The sequence below is a fragment of the Leptidea sinapis genome, chromosome 38 (genome assembly GCF_905404315.1).
Source record: "Leptidea sinapis chromosome 38, ilLepSina1.1, whole genome shotgun sequence".
In the NCBI taxonomy this organism is placed as follows: domain Eukaryota; kingdom Metazoa; phylum Arthropoda; class Insecta; order Lepidoptera; family Pieridae; genus Leptidea; species Leptidea sinapis.
Window position 1 is genome coordinate 7,242,198 of NC_066302.1, and position 13,062 is coordinate 7,255,259.

The following is a 13,062-nucleotide window of genomic DNA, read 5'->3' on the forward strand; positions in this document are numbered from 1 at the left end:
GTTCAGCTACCTATATACGTACTTGTTAATTAAAAATTATTACATTTCGTATTACATTCACTGCAACAACGACTTTTTTACGTCACTTCCTAAAATTCTACCTCGATCATCCCGCAACAGACAGCATCAATATTTTGTCATTTCTGTACGTTAATCTATGATCGGCTTGGCGGGGATCGGCGTTGTCATGGCGACATATTTATTTTGTTAGATAAATAATGAAATCAAATAAAATTTTATATTTCATGATTTCTTAACTGTGGTATGTAATTCTATGATTTTTTTACTTTCGTAATTAGTGTATCTTCCCATAACACAAAATGGCATTTTAATGTTGTACTTATATCAAATTGTAAGCAATTCTGTCAACAAAAAACGCGTGTGTACCGTTTTCGTATCGCGAGAGCGACTACGAACAAAGGAACCAATTGACTCAATTTAGGCGATTGATTTTCGGCGCGCTAGTGACATATCTACCTCTTTTAATACTATAATATCATTGCTTATTGGCATCAAAGACTACCACATATTCTCCCCAGCATGATATTGAAGTACTCAATTATCATAATACGCACACAAGAGAAAAATGGCATATCCGTCGCCTGATTCTGTCCACATACAGCGAACGATCTCCCATCTGTGTTACTCGCTTTGCCGAATACTCTTTTCTCTTTAGTTTCGTAGCAACTAGCATTCTATGACCTTCATTATTATATATCTGTATCCGGCCTAAAAACTCTTACTTTTTTGTTATTATAATCCGAACTTTTCATTCATTCGAATAAAGATGCATATACACCAAGGCATAACCCCAATCGCGGTATTATCGCAACAGTCCCAATCAAAAAATGCAATTTTTTCCCCTAGCTGTAAAACATAATAATACTTAAGTAACAGCATTTTGACAAGGCCCTCTAGATAATTCCCGAATCGAGGTCGGAGTATAACCATTGAACCAGCTTTGGAATGTAGGGCGGGCTAATGTTAGAACGGCGTCGACGCATCTTGAAATCACATTTGTACTAAAAGCAAAACGATCTCCCTGCCCTTTTCGCAAACATTGTCTGCGGGACAGGAATAATATCTGAAATATGCGCCCAGCCCCGTCAAACCTTTTAGATTACCAGACTCAGCATATTTGGACTCTCAACATATTATTAGGAAATAGTTTCAAGGCGGTTTACAGTAGATGAAATGTGAATTATGGCGGTAAAAACATGGATGGCAATGCTTTAAGGCGAAGAGTAAGCAAAAAAACACGCAAACAAGGTGTTTTTAGACAAGTTTTGTTGTGAAAATATAGCATTTGGAGCTATGAACATTACTAAGGTCCTGTTACACATACCCTTAAGTCTTATTTGTAGGTTGCTTATGCTTGCTGTTAGTTAAACTTAACACTCCAGAGCTATTATGAACTACCAGTTTTGTTTGCAGTTAAACAAGTTTTTTTTCGGCATGATGCATTTGTTTAGTATACTGCTCTCATAAAAGTTGTTCTTATAGCTTTTACTTTTTTGTGTTGGTACATTTATTAAGAGTAGTTATCAATAATGAGGATTGTAAGCAATTAAACTGTTTGCGCCTGTTAAAATATTAAATTTTCGACGCAAGAATTTTGAAAATATTGGCATTGTTACATAGGAGCCGTGAACTCATATCGCTCAAGGTCGCCGGCATTTAATGTCGCCTTAATAAACATGAGAATTAACTTTAACAACAATCTGAATGAGCAAGATCGTTGTTCAATTGATAAAAGTCAACGGTATATTACTTCTTATAGTTTTAAAGCTTAAACTTTTCTTTAAAACTTTAACTTAATTCACAATCAAAACGAGTAACCCACTTTTCGAAGTCCTTACACTTATAAAGACAGTCGAAATTATCTGTAATCCATATTACTCTTGAAATTACGATTAAATTTAGAAATGTCTAAAAGATACCTGAGGAGAGATGATATCATTCCACATTACACATGTAACGAATTTTAATGAACTTTGTAAAATGAGGTAAGTTCCTATGCCAGGAAGTAATTTGCCCGTTACTTAGCCCTAATAGCACTCTTGTGTAATGTAATTTGTTACTGTCCTCTTCATTATGAGCTGCGTTATTACCTACTGTACGTCATGCTTAGAAATAGATTTTTTGCAAAAGTCTTTAATCTTTATCAATTTCTTGCCTTAACATCAATAAATAATCATTATATATTATGAATCACTTGCCGGTCGCGAATACACGTATTTTACGTCTCACCATGTCTGTGTTATAAAACAATATTGTGATATTGTCTTGTAGATGTAAAACGTAGTTTTTAAACATGAGTTAACTTGTAATAGGTATTTTTAATTGGCTTTATTATTAGTCGAAGCCTAGAACCTGCGAAAAAGGCGGCAACATTATCCTTTTCTTTGGATTCGGTTAGCAACTGTTTGAAATCTCTTTTTTTACGATACGAAGTCCTGGAAACACCGCACATACAGCTCATTCCACAGTTTGGTTGTGCTTAGAAGTAACTTCATTGAAAACCGCACCTTTTTGGAGGTATCCTATCTACATAGGTTCTACGTGTTCTACTATTAACTCCTACGAGTTTACACAATGCAATATTATTAATAGTCGTCCTGAGAACCTTTCGTTTCAGAATCTCTTGTAGGAAATTGGTACTATAACATGCATTTTAATATTCATAAATTTAATTTATTAATTGTGATTTTTTGTCCTCAGAATCCATCACAGGCTGTCGCAGTGAAAGTAGTCACGAAGAAGGGGATACAGAAAGCTTCGGAGATACTTGTGAAGGAGATCAAGATTCTTCGAGAACTAACTGCACTTCATCACACGAACTTAGTAGCTATGCACGATTGTATGGACAGCCCTGCCTATGTCTACGTCGTCATGGAGGTAAGTCTAACGGCTGAACATATCCTTAAAAACTTAAAAAAATCATTTCCATACTTCTGTTCCAAAGACACCCAATACAGAAAAGGGTTTCAAAAGAAAAACTATGAACGAAAATATTCAGGACTTATGAAGAAATGTTGGAAATAACAACTATACGGCATTTACTTATCGACTTATTTCTCTGTGGTAATAGTGGGTTCATGGAACAATTTCTCATTCTTATCTGAAACTTACTGAATTTCTTTTTACACTTTGGAACTGAACTATCGGTATATTATAATATATTGATATGGTACTTTTCTTGTGTATTGAGGAAGTCGCCATCGCGAAACGAAGTTATCTTACTTTTCATTGATGGTTGGTTCGATACCTACTGCGTGCAGCTTCAGGGTAACTCGCAACATAAGCCTATCAAAACTATCAACATTTTAATTTTTGGAAAGGAGCCAATAACTCTTTCAAAATAATTCGGTGGATATATGTATATTTAAAAACTTAATGAAACTAACTAAATAAACATATTGTACTAGCTGACCCAGCAAACGTTGTATTGCCATATAAAGTAATTCGCACATTTGATTGACTGCGACGATCTAAGTCAGGTCGTCTTCTCCTCGGCATCGTTAATTGTAATTAATCAAAGGGAGAAAAGTTCTCGCGCACTTCGCAGTATAGTGTCACTATCACAAAGGATATGATAATATCGATCGACATATTGGTTGTCAAATGTCAAATATTATTGTAACGTTCAGAAATTTAATTTGAGACAAAATGAATTATCAATCTACAAAAATATAATCTGATAGGTTTGTTAGTTAGAAAGATATAAAGATTCTAATTAGTCATTAATTTTAAACTATTCTTTCAATTTGATGTCTTAACGACGGAGGACAAAGGAAAAACAAAATTGTTTGTTATTATTTAATTCCGAGCATTTTCATATTTATTCACCTTTTAAACCTTCTCTGGACCTCCAGAAATAATTCAAGACTTAAATTAGCTAAATCGGTATAGCCGTTCTCGAGTTTTAGCGAGACTAACGAACAGCAATTCATTTTTATATATATAGATTATAGTTCAGAACACACATACATGTTGCTAATAATCCTCCAGGATCCTCGTGGACATGTTATTGAAATAGATTCGATTTCTGGACACAAGATCCCTTCAAACTATTACCATAAACAACAGGAACAAGAAAATTTACACACAATACCGATTGAAATTCATTGGCTTTGTTTAATTTGATGGTCTGCTTGCCTGCAACAATGACCAGGAAATCATGAGTTATTAGCGAGTATTAGGTGCCGTCCATAACCCACTGGCCTTGCCCTTAATCCGTGCGCCGATAACTCGCTATCGTGGCCATTATAGCAACTATATACAATTGATTAATTGTATGTAATATCGAATTGTCGAGTAACATCTCTATCTCGATTCCAGTTGCTATACGTATATATAGAAGGTCTGTCTGTCTAAGTGTCTAAGGCTCCATACATTCACGGCGATAGAAAAAACAATAACAAACAGTGTTGTCAAATAAATTGCATGCATAAAAAGCCTATTAACCTTATACAGGTTCTCGCATAAATTTTATAAATGATGTGAACACAAAGTTAATGGTATATTGTACTAAACAACGTTTGTGAAATTACTTACTTTACGCCAGCCATGATTATGATCTAAGAACTTTTAACTTTATTCTGCCAGCTAAAAGCAGTCATCAAGTAACAAATGTAATACGTAAAAGTAAAAATTCAAATAGCGACAATAGACAATTTTATTTTAAATGAATTTTTTTAACGGGCACAAATATGTTGTTAGAAATACTTCGAAAATTTAAGCGAACTATTGGCTCCATCTACATAATGTTATATTGAGTAAATATAAGTACAGATTATCCCCCTTATTCCTAATGGTCCGCTAACTTTAAACAGCCGCTTAGGAGTGTTTTTTCTCGTTCTGACTTAGGTCAATCGAAGAAGACAGAGTGAGAATTAGCAATGCTTTAAGTTAGCAGACTATTATGAATAAGTTGTTATATAAGATTGACATTTTCAGAGCACGTTTTCAGGGGGACTGCGGTTGACAAGAGTCGACTGTTGAGATAGTATTTATTCCTGTCCTTTATAAAGTGTTTTATTTAAATGCGTAAAACTCGCGTTAATTAAAGAAAATGCTCAATGTTGTTCAATTGTTACAAATTATTAGATCTAGAACTGCCAGTTGTTAAATTAAATTATTCTTTATCATGCGTAGTTCAACACGCAATTCGAAGAGACGATAGCGCCTTCCGCGTCTCGACTGTCGTCGCTTATAGAAGCGAACAAGGTCAACGATTCGGGTTCTTTAGCTTCCAACACAAATTTAAAGCCATGACGAATACCGGTGTGTTTTTATCAGTGTAACATGCGCAGTTAAATACGGAATTGCGCAACGCATTTGTGTGGTCGAGTTAGATAACGCCTTAGCTTTCTATTATTATCTTGTCTGATCTGGGTTTGCATTTCTGTACTGATGGGTGATTTTTGATAAAAACGGCACCATAGTGTCTGCAGATGCGGATATAATATTTAATTAAAATAATTATAGACAGAGGAATCATTATATAGCAAAACATGATAATTTACTTGTATTTCACAAAGTTTTTTTCGTGACTAAAAATTATTTTCTTTAAGGGCTTTGATATTTATGTACATGTCAGCCCCATTATAATATCTTAGTACATTAACAAACAAAAGAAAAAGAAAATTCGTAACTTAACAAATAAATAAATTAACAATACAGTCTTCAACAAATAAGACATGGATTCAAACAGACTTATGGCATCCTTAGATGCAGTACGGGCAAATATATTTACAAACATGCCCGTATCAAAACTGTTCGGGCATGTTTGTAAATATGATCATTTAACTGCAATCCAAAAATACATGCTCAAAATTCGTCGATAGCAATTAGATCCCCACATGTTAGATAGTTTATACGTCTAGATAGAGTCAATTGCTATGAGAAAACCGATAAAAACAGGCCAGGAATATTAGTGTAGTGCGCGTCACAAGCTAGGTGTTACGCTCGCGGTTTGTACGACACTTTGTGTCAGTGTGCATGAATTGGTCAAAATAGAGGTTAGTTCTAAAATTTTAGTTATTTCGACGTTTTCACACCTGTCTCTCTAGACGTATATAAATAGTAGTTAAAAAAAACTAAAAAACATGCTATTTATAGAAAACCGAACTAAAAATAGAAAATTTATTTTGAAATTTAAAATTAACTTCAATTCTTGCGTTATAGACGATAGATGAAAATGATATAAATTAACAAAAATCTTATTTTGCAAATTGAAAGATGGAATCATTTTCATTATGGATTGATAAAAATCTACGAAGTTTTAACGAAATCTGGCCGTTTAAAGTGGGTCAAAATCGCTCCCAAACAATAACTCAACACAAACAAAACACGTGGTAGGCTACTTAAGAACCCATTGCAGTGTTTGCAAAAATGTTTCTTAATCCAGGGCAATATTGAGGTGTTGGAAATAGATGCAAATTGAAATCAATGGATAGTGCCGTATTACGCCAATTTAGGTCAAATTAAAATAAATTGGTATAGAAAACTACGAGAAGGACTGTAATAACATCTTCACTATCAACATAATCTACGGTAAAAGTAAATATCATTGTTTACAATAACTTTATCAGTCACTGTTTTTATTTTAACCGCTGTAAGTGTTGATGACCGGAAGTTTTTGCCCGATATTGCGCATCGTAATGTATCCTAGAGAAGGAAAAAGACCGAGAGGGAGACCGAGTCGTAGATGGAGCGACGATTTAAAAGATGCCGCTGGTGTGACGTGGAGCAGATCATGTCATGACCGAGAACACTGGAGGCCTATGCGAAAGCAAAACAATCTGTGCCGATGTCTACTGCAAGCTAAATGTAAATCTAAAACTATGTAAAGATTGTTATTAAAGGCCATTATTATTCGCAAATGAACTTTGTGTCAACCGCATGTTCGCACGTGTCTCGATTCTGGCGGCATTTTGGCCCTCGTTCGTGATAAGGAATCGATTCAACACGTGCTAGATTCGTGAAGCACGCTTGTACCACATGAGACAAGACCAAACTTTGAATAACCTCAAACCTGTTTGGTGATTACTGCGCATTTAACTGTGAATAAATTACAAGTTATCAGTTACATTAACATCAAACAGAGATGTCAATTATTATTTGGCTCGAACTGATTATTGTCGAGTTTCTATATTTTGTTTAAGTATTTGTTAGGTTGATAATAATTATTTTAGTTCTTTTTCGTGTCTGTCTGTTGTGTATAGAGAGTATTTCTAAATTCGTGTACGTAGTATGATAGTTATTATGTCACTTTTCCGGGTTTTTTATTCGTTACATTGATAATTTTAGATTAACGTTTTTTATTGTTTATTAGAAATAGATATTATATATATTATCGATTGATCGAAACATGATATTATTCTTAATGAAGACAAGCCTTATCTTGCGAGATATATTTTATTTTGGCAAAGCCTTTGTGTACTGGAAATTTTCCCGTAGGAATGGAATTTACTGGAGAGGCAACCACTCATTCCATTCCCATAAAAGCAATATTCAAATTCAAATATTTTTATTCAAAGTAGAATTAGATTTAAAATCACTTATTGAACGTCAAAAACTACCACCCATTCGAAAGAGACTGCCTCAGACCTGAGAAGAATGGGCGCAAAAATCGGGCTTTTTTTTTAAATTTAAATAAAAAGGGTAAAAAAAAAATTTGGCGTGGAGCACCCTTAACATTTAGGGGGATAAAAAATAGATGTCTGATTCTCAAACCTACCCAATGTGCACTCAAAATTTCATGAGAATCGGTCAAGCCGTTTCGAGGGAGTTTAACTAAAAAACACCGCGACATGAGAATTTTATATATTAGATGTTGATTGTAGAACATTTATTCGACTTTCTGGAATTACAAGTGTGTAAATAAACTGTACAATAGCTTCAATCTAAGAATTGATACCATTCATAAGTCAGATAAAACACTCGCTGTTCCACTAACCTTAAAACCGCTGTTCTAAAATTATGCTGATAACATTTGTTATGTAAATAATCTCACGTTTTATTCGTTTTAATGTATATGAGAACTCGAAACTTGTTTTAGAATACATATGACCTTAAAGAGACTATTAAATTAACTCTACAATGCCCATACATATATCTTGTTCACAGCTCACGCTCACGACAATTTTTTTTATTAATATATTATCTAGAAAATCTAGTGTTTGTTTTGATATTTTATATTAAACGAGATAATATACATTTTTACATAAATTTATTTTCTATTAGTTGACCCGACAGACGTTGTTCTGTATATAATAAATAAAATAATGTTTTTTATGAATTTGTCAATAATATATTATAACATCAAGAATTATTTCGTAAAATATGCCCCCCGTTGTTTTAATGAAATTGTTTTACAGCAGAACTGTCAAATAGTGCGTCAATAAATTCTCTCATAGAAAATATGTCCATGCAAAACAAATATCGGACGACGAGGGACACATCAAAGGAAAAACAAAGTTGTTGTTTTTATTTAATTCCGAACACTTTCATATTTATTCACCTTTTAAACCTTCCCTGGACTTCCACAAATAATTCAAAACCTAAATAAGCCAAATCGGTTCAGCCGTTCTCGAGTTTTAGCGAGACTAACGAACAGCAATTGATTTTTATATATATAGATTAGTATTTCGTAAACAGGGCCTTAATAATAATTCTTAAGATTTCTATGATTTAGTATTATTCTATTATAATGTTTACACATTACTGCTTCAAGGCAGAAATCACCAGAAGGCACCGTTTTGGTGCCCATAATCTAGCCGGCTTCCTGTGCAAAGGAGCCTCCCGCTGGTATATTCCTTGGCTCGTCATTTTTCTCATTAAAAACATTAACACGCGTTTCATACTAGATAATGTATAGCTTGATTACGCAACAGTATAATGTGGGTGGCACGTTCATAGGGATCACCTCGTGTACACGTGTTCCGTTCCTCGTGTAGGATGTGTTCATCGCAGTCGCAGATATCATACCGTGGATAATTACGCAGGAGCTACAGACACGCGTACACGCGACACGTACGTTAACGATACAGTGTGTTTAATGCGACTTGTTATACTCTTATGAACGCCTAGTACACAATGAAGTGAGAAACTACAATATTATCATGACAAAAGTGAAAACTTCAGGCGAGGTTATTAATAAAACAAAATACAACATATTTATTTTGTTCTATATTCATAAAATAATATTTTATAATATTATGTGTATGTACTACACGACCACATTATCTCAGGACCTCGCTGGAAGGTATAGCCCCCTCCCGTTCCCCTTTCACCCCCTCACGCTCGTTTTGTAGCGTCAGTACGGTTAGCAGTTTCATTACCGTTAGGTACGTATATGTTGTCATATTTTCGTACTTTCGCTGCTTTGTTTTAGAAGTTTTCATTGTTACCGGTTTGACTTTTGTTGATAGTCTTCTTCTTCTTATATATAAAATTCTCGTGTCACAATGTTCGCTCCCGTACTCCTCCGAAACGGCTTGACCGATTCTCATGAAATTTTGTGAGCATATTGAGTAGGTCTGAGAATCGGCCAACATCTATTTTTCATACCCCTAAATGTTAAGGGTGGTTCACACGAATTTTTTTTTAATAATTTATTGACATTTTTTTATATTTCTTTGATTATGAGTCAGCATTAAAAAATACATACAACTTCAAATTTTCACCCATCTACGATCAACAGTTACTTTTGTATCACGATTTTAATATCGGCAATACAACGTTTGCTGGGTCAGTAATATATATATAAATTACGTGACACGTTGTTTGTCCGCGATGGACTCCTAAACTAACGAACGGATTTAAATGGGGATTACTTCATGGAGTGCAGTTTGGTCCATCTTGAGAGACAGGATAGTTTTTATTTCGTTTCGTTCGTTATAATTTCAATTTTTTTTTTAATTTCATTATAATAACAGGGAGCATTTGTTACGTAATAATTCTTGATGTCTTGAAATGTTATTGGCAAACTCCTATTAAACAGTATTTTTTTATTATCTACAGAACAACGTCTGTCGGGTCAGCTAGTAGTTCTATAGTTTCTCTTGTTCTGTGTCGAAATAATATTTTTACCAGAAAAATATTTTTTTACTTAACCCAGATTCTTTTATAGATTTTTCACCGTCATAATAATAATCAGCGTCACAACACCTTTACATCTGTAAAAAACTGATATTTTTTATTTATTAATTTATAACATACATACACTCACGCCTTGTTCCCGTCGGGGTAGGCAGAGACAATAGAATGCCATTTGCTTCTATCCTTACAAACCTCACGCGCTTCCTCTACATTCATTACTCTTTTCATACATGCTCGCCGGTTGCGGTTGCTTTGGACCTCTCCTTTTCTCAAAACGTCCCCAATTTGGTCGACGAATGTTCTGCGAGGTCTCCCGCGACCTACTTGCCCACACACACTTGCCTTATATAATTATTTATTCGGAAATAATAATAATAACCTAGTGCTTGTTTTGCACATCGTAACAAAGCGAAGATGTGACGTCATCTACGTCAGGTCCGGGGACAATGTAACCGGGTCGTTTAATTAAATATTTATTCTCATATACCGCATTAACAACATAAAATTAAAATCAAGATGGCGAACTTGACTAGGTCGGCAATAAAATCAAACTTTTGTGAGACATTATTAACTTTATTCATTTAAATCAATTGATCCGAAACAAATCGGTATCAACACCGATCAATCAGACTAAACCTGATTTAAATTAATGAAGTTGACTGGCTCTTTTGACACATGTCACAATTTTTTAGCAGTACTTAACTTGATTACGATTATATAATTAGGATATGGCGTTAGGATTATTAATTATTTAACCAATGTAGGTAGGTACTAAAATCATTTAATATTATACAGGGCGTCCCAACGTTATGGGACATGAAGGGAAAGTACCTTGAATATCGTAGATAGGGTATTTTACTGAAAGAAGACTTTATGTTATTTTAAAAAATTAGTAATCCTGCATTGAAAGATTTTCTAAATATTACTTGCCTCGTCTGGGAATCAAACCGACTTAAATGTAAAAAATAAAAACACCCCTACGTTTTTGATGCCAATCGAAAGATTGGCCATAAACTAATAACTCTTCATAAGTAACATAGTATTTTAAAAGAAAGGAGCAACGTAAAATGTTTGAGTAAATTTCAAGAAAGTTATTTACTGCCGACGACGACGTTCCAAAAGTAGAGATATTATAATTCCATAGATAGCATTGATTATTTGAGGCAAGTAATTTTTAGAAAATCTTTGAATGCAGAATTACTAACTTTTAAAAATAACATAAAGTCTTCTTTCAGTAAAATACCCTATTTGCGATATTTAAGGTACTTTTCCTTCATGTCCCATAACTTTGGGACACCCTGTATACAATTTTAACACCATTGCGATTATTTTTCTCTATTCTGAGCGGATTGACCGCAAACTGAATCATACCCTCGCCAAACTTCTATTTCGATCCGACGTTGCTGCGAATAATTGCTCAGTAACAAAAAAATGGATCTCGGAGGGGCGAATGCTGAACTTATTTGCACAACTGCGTGTGTGTGTGTGGCAAATTCAAAGCGAATTAGCAGTTTGGCTGAAATTCTGCTAAAAAAACGAAACGACCATTAGAGTAAGTTTAAAATTTGCAACACATAATATTGCAAATAGATTTTTAGCTATGATAAACCAAAAACTAACTCCGTGCGCTTAAGAAAAAGTGTTAAAAAACTTTCTCGTCACGAATTTATTTAATAATAATAATAACTTTATTTCTCAAACATTACAATAATTAATAATAGTATTACAAGTTCAAAATGTTTCTAAATTATATTATTAATTATTTACATACAATACAGGGAGCAAAGGCAACTAAACTAGTATGAACTGTGTTTCATCTGTCAGTGTAAATAATAAATATTGTATTAATAACAAGCTGATACCCGCGACTTCGTATGCGTACACACATGACTAAGCACGTAGCACTTATAAAAATCTTTATTTCTTGAAACTTTATATTAAATAAAGGTATCGCCGTATTTTATCAATTAAGATAAAATTAATCTGATAGTTAACATTTGTGAATAATGTACCAACTATAGTTAGCTAAAATTAAGTTTCTTTTTTACCTCCTGAGAAAGTTGGGAAGATATAAAAATTCAAATTAGTTATTCATTTTAAACTATTCTTTCAATTTGATTTCTGAACGACATCACATCAAAGGAAAAATGAAATTGTTGTTTTTATTTAATTCCGAGCATTTTCATATTTATTCACCTTTTAAACCTTCTCTGGACTTCCACAAATAATTCAAGACCAAAATTAGCCAAATCGGTCCAGCCGTTCTCGAGTTTTAGCGAGACTAACGAACAGCAATTCATTTTTATATATAGATTCTTGGCCTTTGGCGCTTTTAAAATGTTGTGTAATCTTAACAAGAACCATCACCTAATCGAAAAATTAAAAGATCTCTTCAGTACAAGATTCAAAAGAGAGTTCACCCAAAATGTTGTTTTTGTTAAAATTTTATTACATTTAAGAAAGATTATCAAAGTGTCTTAATTGATACGATATGATAGATAAATATTCTTACCACTATGCCTTACCTTTAAATATAATCACCCAAAGTTTATGTACCTCTTGCGAAATTTTTTATTGCTATAACATACATGATTGACTTCTTGTGCTATGTATGAATGACGTGTTGTTTAAATATAAACATAATGTCAGGGCCATTGCCGTATCGCCTCGTGTTTTGCTTAGAGACTGACACGGCGATCTTAAGAGAGGCAAGTTCATTAGCCCTCAGATCACGAATTCATTATCCTTTATTCATAACCTAACAGACTCGCAAGGAATTACGTAAAATATATATATATATACTCATTACCAGGGGCGTGCTTTAGTTTTCTAGCGAGGTAGGCACTGTAGATCCAACTAGTCGTAGTTAAGCTTTGGAATATGCAATCTGGATATTGATTTCCGTAGGTATTTAGTATCTAGCGTAAGGAAATATTTTATGAGTTTCAATGGAAG

General features: G+C 33.8%; 1 protein-coding gene across 2 annotated transcripts in view; it reads left to right on the forward strand.

Moving 5' to 3' along the window:
* Positions 1-13,062, forward strand: part of LOC126975955 (serine/threonine-protein kinase unc-51) — an 87,543-nt gene that overhangs the window by 6,764 nt on the left and 67,717 nt on the right. For both annotated transcript variants that reach the window (XM_050824080.1, XM_050824081.1), the window contains exon 2: positions 2,722-2,898. In XM_050824080.1, coding sequence (XP_050680037.1) covers positions 2,722-2,898 — 177 coding nt within the window. The remainder of the gene's footprint in view (positions 1-2,721; positions 2,899-13,062) is intronic.